General features: G+C 37.1%; 2 protein-coding genes across 6 annotated transcripts in view; one reads left to right on the top strand and one right to left on the bottom strand.

Moving 5' to 3' along the window:
• Positions 1–21,807, bottom strand: part of LOC139942082 (multiple C2 and transmembrane domain-containing protein 1-like) — an 89,257-nt gene that overhangs the window by 11,374 nt on the left and 56,076 nt on the right. For all 5 annotated transcript variants that reach the window (XM_071938773.1, XM_071938769.1, XM_071938772.1 and 2 more), the window contains 12 exons: positions 16,622–16,810; positions 15,215–15,345; positions 13,991–14,177; positions 13,402–13,456; positions 11,410–11,448; positions 10,730–10,832; positions 6,356–6,458; positions 5,749–5,850; positions 4,232–4,306; positions 3,203–3,322; positions 2,613–2,738; positions 2,110–2,154 (listed from right to left, as the gene is read on the bottom strand). In XM_071938773.1, the coding sequence (XP_071794874.1) occupies positions 2,110–2,154; positions 2,613–2,738; positions 3,203–3,322; positions 4,232–4,306; positions 5,749–5,850; positions 6,356–6,458; positions 10,730–10,832; positions 11,410–11,448; positions 13,402–13,456; positions 13,991–14,177; positions 15,215–15,345; positions 16,622–16,810 (1,275 nt within the window). The remainder of the gene's footprint in view (positions 1–2,109; positions 2,155–2,612; positions 2,739–3,202; positions 3,323–4,231; positions 4,307–5,748; positions 5,851–6,355; positions 6,459–10,729; positions 10,833–11,409; positions 11,449–13,401; positions 13,457–13,990; positions 14,178–15,214; positions 15,346–16,621; positions 16,811–21,807) is intronic.
• On the top strand, positions 8,250–10,134 carry LOC139942087 (uncharacterized). The gene is made up of 2 exons (XM_071938779.1): positions 8,250–8,332; positions 9,163–10,134. Exons 1-2 carry the CDS (start codon positions 8,324–8,326, stop codon positions 10,081–10,083), a joined length of 930 nt encoding a protein of 309 aa, XP_071794880.1. The 5' UTR covers positions 8,250–8,323; the 3' UTR covers positions 10,084–10,134.

Raw genomic sequence — 21,807 nt, 5'->3', positions numbered from 1 at the left:
GTGCATGCCGGTCAAACTTGATCGCTAGCTATACCAGCATGTGTCTCATTCCAAGCTTAATGTGCGCGTACTTATTTGCGAATATAGGTCTATGGTAGTATAATACTGCTTGACAGGGTATTACTTTTAATCACTGATGTTTATGAAAACCACAAAGGAGTGCATGTAGTTCAGTTCTTCTAATGAGGAAAATAGATAATAACAAGACTTTTCCATAGATTGGATCAGGACCCAATTTGGTGGCAGCTTCCTATCAAATTCTGTGCTTACCCTTACAGTGCCCTCTAACAATATTAATAACTATAGTTCTTAAATAGTGCATTTTGCAATATCTTTTCAATGCTCGCACAAGCTTTGTTGTATAGACAGTGTGACAAAGTGGAGTGGTAGTAGAAGTGTGCATGTGACTGAAAGAGAACAGGTGATGGCAGCGCCTCTAAGAATTCGCCCCCATTACCATTAGGAACGGAATCGGCTCCGTATGCAAGGCCTATGCTGAATAATGAGGATCATGTATCAATGCGCTTTTTACTAGTGCCAAGGTCATAAGGCCAATAACATTCTTTTAATCTTGATGAACTCCCTGGGGAGTACACAGCCCTGAGCTGCCGTGGCACTTTTCAAACGATGAAGAGGGTCAACCTATACCCACGCAGGTTCCCTGGGTGAAGAGAAACAATTATCATGACAAGTGTCATGACCGGGATTCAAACCCAAACTCTGATGACTCAACAACAGAACTTGAATGCTTTGTACGCTCTTGACCACTCAGCCATAACACCCTACAGTTTCTATGGGTCGTAATAATAGGTAAGCACAGAATTCCAAGGAAAACATGGCCATTTTTGTACAATTCAGCCAACTTGTTCAAGCAAAAACATGCAAAAAGTCTTGTCTGAAAGATGCCTAAATTAAGTAAAAGAAACCGATTCATTAGTTGGCAAATGGCTTTCCTCCGGTTAATAAATCCTGAAAAGAGAGTTTATTAGTTCTCGATTATTGTTTTAGCATCCCAAATGAAAATGTACCCAAGACCTTTACACATGAGTGGTTTGTTAAAGTCAAGCTGGTAGACTGGCATAAGTTCACCCCAAGAGGGCTCAGGTGTGCATGGAGCAGTTAATATCCCTGGCATAATGCTGAGTCCAATCCAGTCCAATCTTGTCAAGTTAGAACTTTAGGGTTTGGAAAAAGGGCGTAAACATTCCACATGCAAAAAAAACCTAAATGAAACCAAAGGAGTATTACTTTTACATGAGCTACCTCTGACGTTCCAAATAAAACTGATGCCACAAACGCAACAAGATGCAGTACATGTCAACCAAAGTTTGTCAGATGATTTTCCCCCTAATAAACATACTTTTCCTTCTTTGAAATCCCCTGAAGTCAGAACGTTTTCAACAATATGCAAACAAATTAAATAAGAAGAGGGATGGTGAAGTCCACTTCTGAAGGATATGCACACTTCTAAGTTTGAAACTCTAGCCCCCCCCCCCCCCCCCCCGAAAAAAAAAACAAAAACTTTAAAACGCAGAAAGTCTCTTTTTAAACCCATTGGACACTTTCGGTACAGACAAAACGTTGAAAATTCACAGATTAACAAAAAACTTACAGGGTTTACACAAGGTAATGATGAGAGACTTCTCTTGAATGTTATTCCATGAAATGCTTTACTTGCTGAGAAAACATTAAAACAATTCCAATTCTCGATATTGAGAAGTACGGATTTATTTTAAACACATGTCATGACACGGCGAAACGTGCGAAAACAAGGGTGGGTTTTCCCGTTATTTTCTCCCGACTCCGATGACCAATTGAGCCTAAATTTTAACAGGTTTGTTATTTTATATATAAGTTGTGATACACGAAGTGTGGGCCTTGGACAATACTGTTTACCGAAAGTGTCCAATGGCTTTAAGGAGAGTAAGGAGAGGCCTTAATGTGAAGAAGTCATAACCCCTTTTTAAGACCACGATTTGTTTCGATGCAATGGAAAGGTCTATTGTTTATAATGCTGGACGATAAATAGTCTGCCACTTTCTTCATGTCATTCGAATCAGATGTAGTTATTGTTATAACAGCCAGGGAATAAGACTGCACGGCTCTTACCTTATCGTCTTTGTCATCTTCCTCATCATCGCTCTCAGCGTATTCCTGTCAAAATAACAACAAATACGATTCAACACAATCTGCCTCTCAGTAAATAACTAACTTAGAATTAATCCTATGACTTGGGACTTAAACAAATCTATTGGGTCCAGCAAGCATGGAATTGAGAGCCTCTGGAATCAAGCTACTAACTGCCGACTTAGAAGATCAGCTTGTCAACCTCCCCCCCCCCCCCCCCAGATGTCTATGGGGTAGAGTTAGGAGTGAGTACACAGTACTTTTCTTTTAAATGTGGCTCAATTTAAAAGTAACACAAAAGACTTAAAGCACGGCAACCAGCAGGGCCAATAGTAATAGAGCCATATACCAAAATTCTGCTTACCAGAATAAGGTGACCAGCCAAAATAGCACATCATGTATACAATCTATGACTGGTATTCTGCAATATTTTCTGCTTCAACACCTCTATGAAATTGGGTCTGAAACCTAGAATTGTGACTTACGTCTTCCTCAACCGGTTTGGAGAACTTGTCCGTGATGCAGACTTCTACATACTTCCACATGAAGAGTAGGAGGACGGCGATGGGGACCATGTATAACTCAAAGTTCCACACGATAACCAGGTATGCCTGAAACAGTAAGATATATTAATAATGAGGATTCATCATAGTACAGCCATCATGTCTACCCCCCCCCCCCCACACCACACCAAGTCAAATGCATGTAACCCCATTGAGACTGGCAGGGAAGGTCAGGATAGTACAGCCATCATGTCTACCCCCCCCCCACACCACACCAAGTCAAATGCAAGTAACCCCATTGAGACTGGCAGGGAAGGTCAGGTATGTTTAGTTATCAATCAAAGCCAAGCTGGGGGGGGGGAAGAAAATGAGATAAAAGCCTGGTTCATACTTCCTGTGAATGTGATACAGGTGTTGACTTCAAATTTGCAATGAACAATCCCCATCGGTTGAAATGTGCTCAGCTCCTGCAAAACTTTTCGCTGCATGAACAGGGCTGGGATATCAATATTCATATCACATTCATGTTCGCAGGAAGTATGAACCGTAAATAACAAGGACTGTGTACTTACAGCAAAGGCGCTGGCACTGCGTGGCTTATGTTCCCACTGGAAGCAGCTATTAATGAACTTAGTGGTATCAAGGATCACGCCAACAAGCCTTGTCACTCTTGATAAATTATACTGCAGAACCTACAGAGGGTCAGTAAGGTACACAAATTAAGTCAAAAGAACAGCCAGGTAAACACAAATTCCAAGCAGTCTCACCGAATTAAATTATTCCAACTATACTTTTTAACTCAGTCTTAAAAACAATGCATATGTTGTTTCGTGGCACCTTTCAGTTTTTCAATCCCATATAAATGTAGATAGATGTAGACTTTACAACTAACCAGAGAAAAGTCAATTTTAAAAGGTGGTCTAATTTTATAATATTGCTGAAAATCTGAAGCGGTTATGTCCATGCAGGAAGAACAATCCGCACTTGGAAAACACAATCTGAGAACCAATCATCGCATCATGGTCTATGCAATGCTATTATAAGAGGCTTTCCAAAAGATATCAGGGATCCTAAAATTAAAAAAATGTTTACTGCCTAATGGAGAAGTAATTAAATAATGAGTGAAAAAGCGAAGGTTACAAACAACGACCGTGCCTTGCCAGGGTTTCAATGTATAAGAGGGCTCCCACGACACCCTGTGCATTTTTTACTATGCCCTTTGAGTGGTTTATCAAATTTATATTTATATTTATTGTCATCTTTGTTTAAGTGTACTTATGTACTGGTGCTATGTTGTATCTTTTACTTGTGCAATTGTTAACAATATTTTTACCTTGTAATGCCACGTAATTCAGCTTTGTGCTGCCAGTTGGTTTTTTTAATCAAAATGAGTGAATGAATGAAATATAGAAGTCAGGAAGTGCATCAGAATTCATTAAGCAAACCATTCTTTTGACAGTTTTTGGTATGCAGCCTTCAAGCAAGGCTCTCCTAGGGTTGAAACGTCATGCCATTATCTATTTTTGCATTTATACCATAGGTCCCTTTTGTCGTTCTTAGTTTTCATTTTCATTTAATATTATGAGACTTGTTCAACTTACCGAGACTTTAAACTTCTGATCCTGTTCCAGATATTTAGGCTCTCTGGGATTCACCGTTCTGATAGCGGCTTTTATCTGTAAGATCAAACGACGAGAAATCAAGTTAAAAAGAATAAAGGAAATCATTTTCTGGGACTGGGGCAGAGGAGATTATGTTGATCATCTCAATTGGGTCGAGGTATTAATCAGAGATTTTGGTTTAATAACTTAAGGACAAGGGGTCAGCACCTCTTAGCATGTCAACCACTATTTTGTGTTTCACAGGTTACAAAGACAATTCACAGGGAACAGTTGCACAAACTGATGTATCATGAAAGCAATATAAATTGATATATCATGAAAGCAATATATCAGTGAGATAAATTCAGGTTCCTACATGATTGAGTTCTACAAAATTGGACTGAATTGTACAATTATGAAACAATTCAATTCAATTAAAAAAACTTGAATCCTCCTTTACAGGCAATAACAACTGTAGATCAGCTCCATATAAAAATATTAAGAGAAATATACAGTATACAGTAATTTAAAAATATAAAGATTATTTGACAAAATGACAAAGCAGAATGTACAAATGGTTGAAACCACAGCAATTATATACAAGTGAATAAATAATTAAAAAAAAAACATTAATTGAACGTACAACATTAAGAACCACAAACAAATAAAACAGGAAATGCATTTACAATATTTTTTCTGTACAAGAATCTGTTACAGATTGTAAGGCACTAAGAACAGTGTGTACTGAACTTGGACCACTTTCATTGCACCCTAGTGATGAAGACTTGGACCCAACTCAAGTAACTCGAGACAAGAACTTCAAACTCAACTAAAACTTTGACCCAACCTCAGTGACTTGGTGACTATAAACCTATCATGGTGGTAATTCCAGTCTTGATCATGACGAATTTATAGCCTGCATTTTCCAAGGGATTATGATATCTGAAGCCATATTTACTAATATTACTTAATATTTATTTTGGTTTTTTAACCATACACAGATGTGTGTTAGCACTGTATACTCAGTAATTTCCCGCGACCAAAACAAGCTTCTGCTTAAGTTTCATGATCGGAGATGGGCACAAATTCTTAATTTGTTTCAAGTAACCTGACCCAAGGTCAAGTTTAAATATCTGTTTTTCTCCGCTTTTTTTGTTGAATTTATTTTAATTTTATATATACATATGTTGTTAATTAGTATTACATTTTCAACAACATATGTAATTGTATTGGTCATAAGGTACGTTAAACTAAAATAATGACCGAAACAAAATCTCCCCAACGTAAAACTCCATGAGGTTGGGACCACAATGGTCCCGGAAGTTCAATTTCTCGCCAGACTTGCACAGTCTATAGTTAGGAGATTAGTATATTTAAAAACACATTTACTTACAGTATTTAATAACATACATGCCTGCATTTACAATGGTAATAGTAACAGGATTATTAAAGTCAATTCTAATCTGGATTTTGACAGAATTAGACAGTTGAGGTTTGCAAAATAATAATTTACTCACGCTATTAAAGACAAAATCCATCTCCAGGAGAATAGCACCTTTTGCTCGTTGTCTCAACTTCTTGTCTTTCAAGGCATAGTATTTCCTCTCTCCGTTTTTCACCTTTTGTACAAAAGCAACAACAAAAACCCACATTTATTTTATGCTTGATTTTGAGACCTCAAAATCTAATTCTGAGGTCTGAAAAAATTACTTCCTTCCCAAAAGCGATGTTACTTTAGAGGGAACCGTTTCTGATATTGTTTAATACTATCAACACCTCTCTATTGATCGTTAACAAGTGATCGTTATGTAATAATTATTTTGAGTAACTAAAGGAAGCTCTTGAGAACAGTATCCTCAGTGCTAGATCGAAGAGCAGGATTTCATTTGGGAAAAAAGAACAAATGTGCCTCACTTGGACAAGCCATGGAGATGGAAACAGGTGGGGAACAATTGTTTTGGGACTGACGCTGTGAAGCATTCAATAATCATCCATAATGGATGGCCCCTGTCCAATTATAAATACATTGCAAAACTGTAGATACATGTGGTGTGTGTTCTACCATTCAGTCGACAAGCATTGTCTATGTATGTGGTTTATACACAAATACGTATTTTGAATTACCTTAAGAATTGGTATTTCCACTTTGCCGAGGAACTCTGGGCTTCCATGTTTGTCTTCATCAAATATGGTCACCTCTAGTACTGAGTGGATGTCTTTAACATTACTGAAACAAATAATACAAAACATTTTATTTTATCAGAGAAGCCTCAAAAGTTAAAGAAAAAGAAACTTTCTTCATGAGCCCTGTAAAAATCGTTGCAATTTTCATTCAAGTAAGTCTCTAATAATTGGTACAAAGTTGTAGTACTGGTCCACCCAGGGGTAAATGGGTACCTGTGAGGGCAGAGATGGTTCTTATGAGTGGTTTAGTGGAGTAGCGCATATATAAGGCCCAGTGACAAGGGGTAAATTGGTACCTGTGAGGGCAGAGATGGTTCTTATGATTGGTTTAGTGGAGTAGCGCATATATAAGGCCCAGTGACAAGGGGTAAATGGGTACCTGTGAGGGCAGAGATGGTTCTTATGAGTGGTTTAGTGGAGTAGCGCATATATAAGGCCCAGTGACAAGGGGTAAATGGGTACCTGTGAGGGCAGAGATGGTTCTTATGATTGGTTTAGTGGAGTAGCGCATATATTGCGCACAGGCTGTATACTCCCCAGGGAGCTGAGATGGTCTAAGGAATGATTTAAGGCCCAGTGACCAGGGGTAATAATGTGAAGCGTTTTGAGACACCCCTCTAGCATGAAAAGCGCTATATAAAAACGGTCTATTGTTGTTATTATTATTACAAAAAAACATTGTTCACAGTATAAACAAATTATTAGGTTCAAGATGTTTGGTGTTAATTAGCGGCTTTCAACATGTCATCGCAGCAGGAGGTAACATTTCTGGTAAACATGGTCATAATTTTTATACAAGTGGTGAATAGAATTAATAATAACAATTATAATAATAATAATAAATATTTATACCGCGCTTAATACTACGTTTCTAAGCGCATGATGCTGTTGTCCCTGAAGACTAGAGTGAACTAGGGCAACAGCACACAATATGAAAAACAAATTATAAACAAATTAAGCAAAACAAAAGCAGAAGTAAACATGACAAGTTATTTAAAAAAAGTTATCTTTAACGTTACTGAATGAACAAACAAACAAACAAACAAACAAACAAACAAACAAACAAAACAAACACTTCATTTTATCTGGGAAGCCTCCTAAGTAAGTTTTATTTATAAAAAAAAAATAAAAAAACTTTCTTCATGGGCCCTGTAACAAAAGTATTAGAAAAAGGTACAAGCCAATGTGATTGGAAATAAATTATTTTTTGAATGAATTTTCAGCAAAAATCACTTGTTGTCATTTTCATTAAAGTAGGTCTTTAATACTTGGTATAAAGTTGGCACTGGTACAATAAATAAAATGTGCAGTCACTTTGAAACTTCGTTCACAGTATACTCAAAATAGACTCAAGATGGTTGGTGTTAACAACTGACTTTCAACATGTCATCGCAGCAGGAGGTAACATTTCTGGTAAACATGGTAAAAAATTTGCATACAAGTGGTTTATTGATATTTGACAAAGGTAAAACATAGTGAAAGATTTCCTTCGCAGCTGGAGGTAAAATACCGAAACATACACATATCACATTACCGTTTACAATGTAAACATCTAAAAAAAAGTTTATTCCATTTTGCAGAGTGGGGTATCCACTCTTACTTATTACATTTTGATAATTGATTACTGATATTTATCTGTAAGAATTTAGAAATGACAATTTAAAAATGTAACATTTTCACAAGAAATTTTAAAAGATTTGGTGTAAAAAGCTCATGTGATGAGGGAAACTTAAATATGTCACCCATAATTTTAAATAGGTAACCCTGTCTTGGAATGATTGCATCCATGTAAGTTAGTATTATAAGAGAGAGAAAATACCTCTAAACACAGAGAAAGTATCGACAGGATCTTGAAACAGAATAGTCAACTTCTTTAAGAAATCAAGAAACACGACTCAATTACTGAAGATGAGGCCAGTAAGTAATTCCTTCCAATTTCTTATCCTGTTGAAAATCAATGCAATTGGAACCCACAGGTTTTTTTTTTCAATCCTACAAATGTATACAGTAGTTGTATATATATCTACCATAAAACTAACATCAGCGATTTGTCTCTTGACATTTATATAATTTACATTTACAAGTTTAAAAACAATAAAAATACATTGTTACTAGGCATGGCAGCATTTGGCCTTTTAATTTCTGTTTGCAAAAACAAAAAAGGGAACAGAAATCCAAACATTTGATTTTCTGGGTGCAAAAGAAAGTCTCAATCTGATTAAAGTTGGAAGAACATCTTGCCTGCAACACATGCACGGCCTAGTTGCTATCCAGCTTGCGTAGTAACATGTGACTGCAAATTATATCAGATTTTGAAACAAATGTGAATGTAAAACAACTATGCTAAAAACAAATCACTGTTTTTGTAATTTAAATCCTCATTTTCCACGTTTATAAGTATTCTAAACTTGTGGAAACTCAATATTTGTCCTACAATCCTTCACACATTTGTTTTGACCTTGATCACAAATCAACCTGGCCCATACAGTAGACTATAAAACGAAAGTGTTTTCACATGCCTGCAACTGTTTGTATTTGCATTTGGGGAGAGGGCACTTAAGGTTCAACTCTGTTGGAATATTACATGACCAATTATAAGTTTAAACTGAATAACAAATATTCCCCTTGGTAAAAACTTTACAAAATAAGTACTGTTTGTATATTCAAAAGAAAACACTAGGTGTTCGGTGTAGACATCTCAAATGTGAGGGTGTTTTATTTTATTTATTTTTTTTTTATTTTTCCAGTTAAAGAAACAAGCATCTTTGTTCTTTTTGTCATTGGTATGGTACGACATTCTTGCTAAGACCATATCAAGCACGGAGCGACCCTTATTGAAAGAGCAAGCATCAGCCGCTGTGATTAACCCGCAACAAGTCTGTTCTTCTGGCTGCCAGATGGTGGCTTGTACCAATGGTGTTCCTGGGGTACCTGGAATTCCTGGTTATATGGGACCAAAAGGAGACAGTGGAATAGGCCTACCTGGTCCCCCAGGACCTCCCGGACCTCCAGGGCCACCAGGAGAACAAGGACTGAAGGGGGAGCCTGGGGAGTTTGGGCCACATGGGGAGAAAGGTGAACCAGGAAGGCAAGGATATCCAGGAAAGATTGGACCTAAAGGGGAGGCGGTAACCGGCGACAGAGGACTGCCAGGTGTACCTGGTCTACCTGGCAATGCAGGAGGCAAAGGAGACCGTGGATCTCTTGGACCTTCTGGACCAGCTGGAAGAACAGGAAACCCTGGAACAAGAGGATTGATTGGCCCTGGTGGACCAAAAGGATCAAAAGGGCAACGTGGGGAAAAAGGACAAAGGGGGTTGTATGGAGGAAAAGGAACAAAGGGAGAATTCGGAAGTCCTGGACCAGCTGGAGAGAAAGGAAGCCTTGGAGCAAGAGGACCAGCTGGACCAACTGGGGCAAAAGGATCAAGAGGACAATCTGGAGCAAACGGACAACGTGGACCAACTGGGGCAAAAGGATCAACAGGGCAATCTGGGTCAAAGGGACAACGTGGACCAACTGGGGCAAAAGGATCAACAGGGCAAGCTGGGGCAAACGGACAACGTGGACCAACTGGGGCAAAAGGATCAAAAGGGCAATCTGGGTCAAAGGGACAACGTGGAGCAACTGGGGCAAAAGGATCAGAAGGGGAACCTGGATACTATTAGCTGGGGAACCAGAAGTTTCACCACAGAAGGAACTCACCACAGAAGTGTTAGTTGTGGAGAAAATAAAAATAAAAATAAAATAAAAATAATTATAAAAATAAATAAAAAATAAAAATCATAAAAATAAAAATAATAAAAAATAATAAAAATAACAAAGATAAAGATAAAGATACAGATAAAGATAAAGATAAAGATAATGATAAAGATAAAGATAAAGATAAAGATAAAGATAAAGATAAAGATAAAGATAAAGATAAAGATAAAGATAAAGATAAAGATAAAGATAAAGATAAAGATAAAGATAACGATAACGATAACGATAACGATAATGATAACAATAACGATAATGATAACGATGTATATTTGGTTTGCGATAACACCATGTGTGTATCTACTTGCCAGGTAGAGTTGTTCTTAGGGAACTGTCTTGCTTTATTCTACTGCCATGGAGTAGATAATCGGAGTTTCGGTCTCAACGTTTCGACTAGCTTGCTCTGGTCATCGTCAGGAGTCTTTTTTTTTTTCAGTTATTTCTTTTGACCCACCTACCCAAAAATTTGAATTTTTTTTCAACATTTGACTTTTCTAAATGGCCCCTAAGTGGGTAAAAAAGAAACTCTATGAGAAATGCACAGAAGGTACTCACAATGTAAACACTTTGCCCCATTCCGGATTGAGTGTCTTGTACAGTGTGTGGGTCTGCAATCTGCTGTTGACCAACTCCAGAACACAAAAAGGGTCACTTTTACCTGAAGAAAACAACAATTACCCAAACGTTTCACAAGCATGACAAGCTGCGGAATAAATCAGTTTTTAATAACAACCATGTAAAGGCAGTGTAATCCACGTACCCAATCTGTGCAAACTTGGGCTAAATTGGTCAGTGAAAATGCAAGAAAATATATAATGAAGAAAAAAGACCTTGTTGTAAAGAACTGTGCTTTGAGATGCAAGAGAAAGGCTCCCAAATAAAGCCTTTCTATGATTCAAGTTTTTGGGTAAAAAATTAACTACAGTACTTGAAAGGGTGTCGTTTCTATAAAATAAAATTAAAAAAATAAAATTATAATATCAACAGCTATTCAGTGCTCTTTACCCATCAAGTTTTTATTGTCGTTAATTGTTATAGTAGTAACCGAAGATACACCCTCCCTTTAAAAAAAAATCTGAATGCACTTCATGGGTAGGTCATGGCATCACACTTTTATGTAGCTGAATGCCCAAAGACTTCTCTACTCCCAGCTCAAAAACTAGCAAATAGTTGTGTAATTTTATTGAAAAATCACAAATTCATCACTAGAGGGCAGTATTTACTTGGATACTCACCTCCCAAATCAGCCGATGCCAATCCTTGTGCTTTTATAACTAGAGAAGAAGAAAAACAACAATTTATAAACCTAGACAACACAATGTCAATCCCCCGGCCATAGTAATAAATAAATTTCAATCCCATGGAATAACTTTGTAAGTCAAAATAAAGAAGAACAATAGAAAGAGTGTTTTGGGTCTAATTTCATATAAATGTAGATTGATGCTGTATATTTGCTGTGACTTTGAATGTTTCTACTTAGTAAATAAGCGATGTTTTTATTTTGAGACAACTCCTTAAAGACACTAGACACTATTGGTAATTGTCAAAGACCAGTCTTCGCACTTGGTGTATCTCAACATATGCATAAAATAACAAACCTGTGAAAATTTTAGCTCAATCGGTCATCAAAGTTGCGAGATAGGATTATTTTTAAAGACCAATTAGCGAATGTGAGTTGCCGCATGTAGCTTCATTATGCAATAAACCAAAATCAAATCCAAGTTGACATCCTCATATTTTCTTTTTGTTATGTACAATTAAATTTTCCACAGGGCCAAATCATATCCCCTCATAGATGGATTGCACTACGATCGCCATATTTGATGAAAGGTGCATGCGTGCAAGGCTATCATTCGGATGGGACGTAAAACCGTTGGTGCCATGTGTTGTGTAACGCATGTAAAAGAACCCAGTGCACGTTTCGAAAAGAGGTTCGCCCCGGTGTTCCTGGCTGTGGCGGCTGTATGCGCCGTAGCACCTTGTAAATCCTTATTAGGTGCTAAATAATTGTTTCTAAAAATTCTTCACTGCAATTACCTATCATTCTGAAAGTTTGTATATATATTCAGCGCCTTAAGACTTCAATTTTAATGGCTAAGAGATCTGCGTAGTCCGTACACGTATGCACTTCTGCAGTGTGTATCATCATCCATTGCAATCCATCTATGAGGGGAAATGATTTGTACATAACAAAACAATAATTTGTATAGTGATTATTTTTCGCTTTTTGGTTATCCGCAGGCTTGTTCTCTATGTAGTCATATTTCTATTGCCTATTCTTTGTATGTACTGTTTGCCTGGAAATAAATAAATAAAAAAATAATAAAATGAATAAAAATCAAATATGGCAGTTGATGACGCTAAGTGTAATCTATCTATTGTCTAATCCCACAAAAAATCCTCACTTGAGACTCCAAACATAGAAAAGTTTGTTTTAATTCTTGTTGTCAATGTTTCCAGATGAAAGGGTATTATTCATTAAGACCCTTTCATGAGGTATCCTTCATGAACAGCCATGCTTAGCAATTCAATGTAAAAACCACCTGCTTACAGGCAACGCTGCCTTATACGCTCAGCCAGGATCATCATTAACCTGTTTACTGACTGAAACAGCCATGAGTGTCTTACACATTTTGGGATGCACCCCACTAAATATCATCTTCATTCAGCTGCCGTCAAGTTCCGTCTTGTGGAACATGCTGGAATTAATTCATGGGGATCCCGTTCATTCCAGGTAGCTGCAGGGAAGGTGTGGAACAGTCTACCACATTCCATCAGAGCCATCCAGACAATAGACACTTTCAACAACCCTGAAGACTCATCCTGTTTCAAATTTATTTTTAGTATCTCTTCATAGATATTGGATTTTTCTTAAGTTTTCTTGATCATTGCACTGCTGGAGAACAACCAAGGGGAACTTTTTTATTAAAGCAAGCGCCATGAGCACTTGTTGTGGTAACCGGCGCTATACAAGACGTCATTATTATTATTACTACATAGGGAGATAACAGAGCGTCGGCCTCAATAATATTTTGAAGGCTCCAAAAAATTTCTACTCTAGACAGATTCTAGACAGAGCTCACAAAGGGATACAGTGTAAAAAATAATGCCCAATTGTGACCTGTGGGTTGTTGACTTCCAACTTGATGTAATTTGGATGACAGGAAAAATATTCAAGAACCACAACTTCAACCACCAAAACTAAAATTGGATCTCAAAACACAAACCTTTGACTTGGAGCCATCCTACATCCTTCAGATCCTTAAAACTGTTGATGATTCCCTGAAGAGAAAGAGACAAAGAAAACCTTTGTGTTGGATGATTGTTTGTTAAGTGCCCAGCCGTCGATTTCACTAATCTTATCTTAACTACAGATTAATCTTGGGGCTTAGGACGAGTTAAGTTCCGTATCCAAATACGTAGGACGCATTGGACCCATCCTAGGTTAGGACGGGTTACTCGTCCTAAACTCGAGATAGCATTAATCCTAACGTTTCATGAAATCGGCTGCTTGGAATTGGGGTTAAGGGTCAGAAAGGCAAAGGTCAAGACTGTGATCTGTGAACAATGTGTGCCACGCAGAATGTGTTTAAGCAATATTTAATGCTTAAAAACAGCTCTATGAAATTTTGCCTAAGCAACAAAAACATTTGGGTGTGGGTTCGAACCCCCTTCGTAACACTTCACCCAGGAGTACCATACAGTTGCCATTATTGTCACTGGTACCCCAGTCATTTCTAAGCCAAGCAGAATTTCTCGACTAAAACCGCTTTATGAAATTGGGCCCTGAACAAGACGAGTGTCTCGCTGACTTACATATTGTCGAAGGAGCATGCGAACTGTATTGGGGTCATTCTTGTAGTTGGCCAGGTCAGTGATGCCTTCTGCTCCAGCTGTTCCGGTAATGGTTAGAAGAAGAAAGAGAGTTCCAGCCCCATCCTCCAACTCTACATCACAGTGGTGAGTTTCTTCCCTCTTCAATGCAGATAGATCAATCTGAGACCTTGTGAGGAAGAAAAGGTGAGAAATACAGGAGTTTACAACACCTTTTCCCCTGAAAATACCATTTTGGTATTTACTCTTTAAATTAATGAATAAGAAACAGACTTAGCTTTTTGATAGTTTACAGCTTTTTGAGAATCCTTTCCTTTTGAAGTAATGTGATTGTTGAAAATATACCAGTTTTCATCCCTAATTATAAAGGATTATTCTTTCTGCATGTGCATAATTGCTCCAAACTTTTCGGCGGTGTATGGGTTAAAAACCAAAATTAATATTCTTTATCCCCGATGCAAATTTAACATCTATTTTATATCTTTGCAGTACCCACTGCCAAAAGCAAAGAATTTGAACTGCCTCTAGCTACCTGGCAATCTCGGTAGACTAGTTGGTAAGACACTGCTCAAGACTGCTCAAGAATTGCAAGGGGTTGTGGGTTCAAATACCACCCGAGTATTATCCCTTTTTCCAAGACTCTGGAAAGTACTGAGTATACAGTGCTAGCACACATGGTGTAAAAACCAAAATTAATAGCATAAATTTGTTGTGCTTGGCTACTTTTTGTGCTTAAAGGCAGTGGACACTATTGGTAATTACTCAAAATAATTTTTAGCACAAAAACCTTTCTTGGTAACGAGTAATGGGGGGAGGTTGATAGTATAAAACATTGTGAGAAACAGCTCCCGCTGAAGTAATGCAGTTTTCGAGAAAGAAGTAATTTTCCACGAATTTGGTTTTGAGACCTTAGATTTAAAATTTGAGGTCTCAAAATCAAGCATCTGAAAGCACACAACTTCGTGTGACAAGGTTTTTTTTTTTCTCATTTTGTTATTATCTTGCAAATTTGACGACCTATTGAGCTCAAATTTTTACAGGTTTGACATTTTGTGCATATGTTGATATACACCAAGTGAGAAGACTGGTCTTTGATAATTACCAAAAGTGTCCAGTGTCTTTAAGCAGCTCCGTGAAATTGGGCCGTGTAAGACACCAATTAGTAAAGAGATGCTTTACCCATGGCCAAGATCATCTCAGTCTTACCTTCCCATGATGTCATCTCGTGAGCCTACGTCTTTATCCCACACAGAGATCTCTAAGATATTGCTCTGATCTTCAAACAATCTTAGGTCAAACTGCTCCATCCATCTTGGATTTAACGTCCCCTTCTCCGTCTGTAGCAGGAAATGTTGAGATTTTACGTTAATCCAACAAGTCATGTACAACTATATTTTGTGTTAAACTGAGCTTTTGGTTTCAAAAGGTTTGTAGAAGGAAGTTTTTGTTTCAAAAGATGTGTAAAAACAGAGTTTTTGTTTGAACAAATATGTACACATTTAGACTCTTTTTGTTTCAAAATATGTGTAAAAAAAAGTTTTGTTTCAAAAACTGTGTTTAAAAAAGAGTTTTGTTCCATAAGATGAGTAAACATTGAGATTTTTGTGATTTTTTTTTTCAAGAGATGAGTAAAAATAGAGTTATTTTAAATGATGTGTAAAAAAAATTTGCAAACATGAGTTTTTTGTTCAGCTTGAAATGCCCTTAAATTATCTTTGATGTAAGAAATATACTAAAGACAAATCTAAGTGTACACCGAATTTGGCCCTCTATGGAGGAAACTGTTGTATTCGGTTTTAAATGTGTAAATACTTGCAACAAAAGTTCCCCAGTGGGAGAGACTGACCAAAATTAATTCTCCATTGAGTTATTTTGACCACTGGGGATGATGGTGGTCTTGCATTTTAAATTGTATTTTTATTTCAAAACAGCATAGATTTGTTTTCTTTTGATTAAAGTGCTAGTAGGGGGGTAAATTATCAGGGAGCAGTTTACACAGCATACATTTGTGCAAAAGAATTTTGCTGGCCTCTTAATTGTCTCACGATGACGGCCATCACAGTAAAATTAATATTTAATACAGCATTCTACAGAAATTTGAGTCCTACACTCATCAACTGTTCTTTTCACAAGCCCAAAGAATTTGTTGAACCATAAAACTTGTAACCAGTATTAAGTAAGCTTGCAGATAAATATTCCTTGAAAAGATTCAGGCCTTGAGTTTCGTTCTTGAAGGGGAACAGCAATTTTTCTCTGGTAAGGGGCACTTTACAAATTAAATTTACATAGGAACTTTGCAAAGGAGAAAGGGGACTGCAGAACAAGCACAGGTGACAGGGCACCACGGCAAATACTGTGGGGCTGTCTTTTTTTCTCTCCTTTTTGAGGCCCTGAAGATTCACTTAAAAAATAATAATAATAAATAAACCCCACATCTAAATGATGGTGATTAACACAAAAGAACTAAATTGGATTACCTATACATAAAATAAGTACACTGTGTGTGGTATTTAAATCACTTGGTATTAAATCTTTGTTTTTAAAGTCAATGACTTTGGGTGAAAAAAAATCATCCATGAATGAATGATACTCTTTGCTTCCTGAGGAGATTACCTTGCTTTTGTACTTCTCATTATTGATCTTGAATTTGACGTAAGGGTCACTCAGCCCATTATCATCCATGGGAATCAGGTTCTTGCCCTCCAGTAACGTGATCGTGATGATGCTGTTCCAAAGCTGAGATTTGACTTTCCGCGTCCCTGAGATATTCTCGCTTTTCCGTCGCTTTGATAACGTGGTCGCCTGCAGAGGGGGATAAAAAAACAGGAGGCAAACTAAGTTCCCATCTACAATTACTTCCAATTAGGCACAAAAAGGCTTGGGGTATATGTGTGTGAACGGGATTTGTGCCAGCAGCTCATGCTATGGAGTTACATCAAAGAAACATTTGTCAGAGGTGAATGGAAAGGAATATACTTTTGCTGATATCTTCATCAGGCGGACTCACAAACTCTGAGTTCAGAACAAAATCTGAAATTTCTCATCCCTGTATCAGTCTAGTGCTTTGCAATATCTACTTTTGGAAATAGATGATTATTCCAGACGGTTTTGTCTCAATCTTCATCTTTAATTCACTTGCACTTTGAAATCAAGCATCACTCTTTGTTTTCTAAGAGCCCTGCTTATGGAAAGTGCATTTATGAAAGAAATTTAAAGTGGCACTCCACACAAATGCTAAAAAATAAAAGCTAAAGTACCTGGATCTCAGAAAGTACCTAGCGATCTCAACCACTTTATTAATCAAATGATGTTACATTCACACAGTCAAAAATACATTAAATGTATTGTTCACATATGAGCAAGTAGATGACACAGTTATTAGAAGAGTGCCCCACTACACAGGGAAATTTCAGAATTGGTGCATAATGCAACAATGCACATAAAAGCACCCAGATACACTAATAGCTAAGAGAAGATATTTGCCCTGGTGTTTAATACTGGCTGCTGAATGTGCAGCATACTAGCCTACCGCACACACCTGTATACCTTTAAAAGTCAGTCTCATAATTTGAAATTTTTTAAAAATATATATAAATATATATAATAATAAAAATGTGTGTATAAGTGCCTTTGGTACTTTGCCTTTAACATTGAAACATATTGCTTGACAGAAATGTGTTACAAGCTAAAGAAGTGAGTCCTTTAGTTACTGTACCATATACAATTTGTTTAGCAAATGAATTTATTAAACAAAGCTGCTTAACAGCATTGTTGGCCCTTTAAAATCAGCTTTACGAAAGAGAGACTCAGCTCCGTTTGGTAAAACGTTTAGGGCGACATTTTCAATGTGAATTCCATGCAGCGTGACTTTCTTCCTTTCTCATGACATGTTTTTAATAAAAATATGATTGAAGTGAAGAACTTTTGATTAAAAAAGTGTCTGCCAGTGACACATAGGCTATCTGATGACTAAACAAACTGAATAGTTTGTATCTGAGGTTATTTGATGCAAAAAAGGGAATGTCAAACTAGAGAAGGAGTTTTGTAATCCATAAAGAAAAAAATGTAGACTGCAATTAGACAGTTTTAAAGGGAGGTTAAATCTTTGGCAATGAACATACAAACTAATCGCATTTTGATAATCTATTACATTTTGAGAAACAACTCCCTTCAAACAAATGTGGATTTTGAGAGATTCAACAACATTTCAATCTGAGAAATGTTTTGGCCTAATATGTTTCTCAGATTGTGTTTTCCAATTACGGATTCTTTTGGTACGTCAACTTAACTTCTTCAGATTATCAACCATATCTTAAAAACGCTACAATCTTTTGAATTGAAGTTTTCAAAGTGAAGTATTATTGTGTTTTATGTACATTTACGAAAGAGATAACAAAAATGTTATTGGAGCAGAATTTTTACAAAAATACATTTATGTCATGGTTGAGAGGCATTTGTAGTAACATAGTTCTAAAAAGACCTTGAGTTGCAAAACATACATGACAGGAAAGTCCAAATATAGACTAGCCCAATGCGTTTTCCATCAGGCTCATTGTAAATTGGAGCCAATTTATGTTAAAGGTAATTACTCAAAATAATTTTTAGCATTAAAAGTTACTTGGTAATGAGTAATGGGGAGAGGTTGATAGTAAAAAAAACATTGTTAGAACTGTAGTTTTCAAGAACGCAGTAATTTTCACGAATTTGATTTTGAGACCTCAGATTTAGAACTCAAGAATCAGAAATCAAGCATCGGAAAGCACATAACTTCGTGTGACAAGAATATTTTTTCTTTCATTATTGTCTCGCAACTTCAATGACCGATTGAGCTAAAATTTTCACAAGTTTGTTATTTTGTGCATATGTTGAGATCCACCAAGTGAGAAGACCAGTCTTTAACAATTACCAATAGTGTACAGTGCCTTTAATATCTTGGGTGAGTCATGAGAAAATCATGCAACACTTCCAGCACAATTTCGTGCAGAACTACCCAAATCAGCTGGCACGTGTGTTGTGAATAATTTATCAGATACAGTTCTTAATATGACTTCAATTCAGGGAAAATATTTCTCAGGGGAAAAAGGAGTTCTAACGGTCTATTCAGAAATGTACCAGCCTAAAATAAAACATTTATTTTTCCTAAGCAATCCTGTAGAATGCCTGTAAGTTACCTTGGCTCATAGTGGAATGACATTACACTGAAAAACAACATTACAATTATATGGGTCACAAGGCCAATGTCGAGGCCTAAACCAAGGCCTAAATATAGGCCTAAGTCGAGGCCTAAATCAAGGCCTAAATATAGGCCTAAGTCGAGGCCTAAATCAAGGCCCAAACCAAGACCTAAGCTGAGGCCTAACCTGTGGTCTTACCTAAGGCCTTAACTTGGGCAACGAAGGCAATGACCTCAAGGGACTCTCGTTAGAATTAGTAATCTAAGATGATGGTATAATCCTCCTTTCAAAACAACCAAATTCATCTCAAAATTTACAGAGGAACACTTTTCCTTTGTTGGTCTTCAATTTTTGAAAGTCAGTTTCTATTACCCCGTGATTCATTTCAACATAGTGTATTCCATTAACATCAATCTGTACATGCACAACAAGGAGGCTAGTTAATGTAACATATATCTCCTTAGGCAATTAGTGTTTCAGACAGAGTGCATACCATGCTGTAAGTGACATGAAATGTCATGGTACTTGAAAAGCGCAGTGTTTGATGGGCGACAAACACTGCTTAGCAACAGCCAGGTTGCGTGGAGTTAAAGAGTAATTCAAAATAGCCAATGTTGAGATATTTCAATTTTTTTATATGGAAAAAAGTTAAAATAATCTGAAATTGTTTCGACCCAACCACATGACCACTCCAAAATTAATATCCTCTTTACCGAAGAACAAAGTAATACCTTCAATGACCCAGGTGTTTTGGATCAAAGGTTTCTAACATCAGAACTTTTCAACGGCTTGTCCAGGTTAAACAAACAACTTTTACTTTGTAGTTTAATCAAGAATGAAGTTTACAGTCTTAGCCAGCTGGGTATTTTGTCTTCTTTTTCATTTGTCAATATCCTTGCCAGATGGGGCTCAGGTTTTCTTCACTTACAATAGTTTTCCTCCCGCATTTAAAAACGTAAATTCTTTTGGGAAAACGTTTCTTGCACATATCGTTTCTTAGATTGAATTGTTTTTGAATCCCTCTCTCTTTATAATAGTGCCTTCTTATATAGTGCGCATACATGTATCCTTCACTCAGTAACGCTTAAGGTGCTTTACAGACAGTATTTACCTGCACATTTCTAAGAAGGGAATCGTTCCTCAATGTTTATAGACCGTTTTGAATAACCCCTTTTTGCTATGAAAAGTTGCCATCTTTTAGGGCAAACAGTTTGCGCGTCCAAACGCGTACATCATCGAAGCACGCAGGACGCACATGCACACGCACACGCACAAACGCCATCTTGTAGGTCAGCTATTTGAGCTGCGTGACGTCATATTCAATACGGTCTATACATTATCAACAGCTGCAGTGCTTTTTACCAAGTAAGTTTGTTATGTCCATTTGTTTTTGAATTAGCTACCATCCCTTCAAGCACAAAGAAAACACATCATTCAGTGTAAGAATACAAACATTTCACCAAAATAACAGAGAAATAGACTAAAACATCTAGAGTGGCACAGACTTTCCCACTTGCACCACTGTTCACAAGATGTAACCCCCGTACTTGAACTCCATCCAAGGCTCCAAGACTTTGTTTCAGACTCCAATAAAGGATTCCCGGTAAACTAAGGCGCCAGGAGTCGTTATTCATGCCTATTGTCGGGACCAGAGGGGGGGGGGGGGATCTTCATCAATAAAATAGAGAGAAGATTCGTGCCTTCAGGATAAGAGAGACTAGATACAAAGAATAAAAACAGATCAATATACAGAGCCATGGTACAAGAAGTCCATTGATATCTACTGACATTTGAGGACGAGCAATATTAGATTAGAAACCTAACCTTGTCCGACCAGCCATTGTGTACTCTTAGACGCACAATGAACATACACGTAAATTATACTGAGTGCGTCGACATTACTTTGTGTTTTCATTGAAGTTAGAAATAATGAGAAAACACGGTAAGTGGCACGGACATCCTTATGTCCTTTATTTTATTAGTTTATCAGACAATTTTGTTGTGATTAACGTCCGATTTCAAAATAGATTTTACCTAAAAATCCGATGTCACAGTTCTTTTGAAGAGTCTGTTTGCTCAGTGATAAAAGAGGCATTTACAAAAAAATACTTATCAAATATGCAATCTTGATAATACACTTATCCAGCATTGGATTTGTTTCTCTTAATACATGTGATTCCTTTCCCAAACCAAACCGTCTTGTATCTGAGTGTCATGAGTGTGCTGGCCAGGAGTGAAAATACACACCTATCTCATAAGTGTTAATCAAACTTCCACTTCATCTAATGCAAGACCTGTGTAAAGACGCAGCTACTATTTTGTCTCAATATATGTGGTTCTGACACTGCATGTGTTCTGCTTGTCCAAATAAATACTATTTTAAGGATCATCTAGGAAGCATTCAAACCCATTAGACCCTCAGGCCAAAGTCTCAAACTCTCAGGGCAAAGACTCAAACTCTCAGGGCAAAGACTCAAACTTTCAGGCCAAAGTCTCAGACTTTCTCAAACTTTCAGGCCTAAATCTCAGACTTCCTCAAACTTTCAGGCTAAAGTCTCAGACTTTCAGATCAGAATCTCAGACTTTCAGATCAGAATCTCAGACTTCCAGGCCAAAGTCTCAAAC

This window comes from Asterias amurensis, chromosome 9 (assembly GCF_032118995.1).
Source record: "Asterias amurensis chromosome 9, ASM3211899v1".
NCBI lineage: Eukaryota > Metazoa > Echinodermata > Asteroidea > Forcipulatida > Asteriidae > Asterias > Asterias amurensis.
Note: the sequence above shows the minus strand (reverse complement) of the source record. Positions and strands in the feature narration are given on the sequence as shown.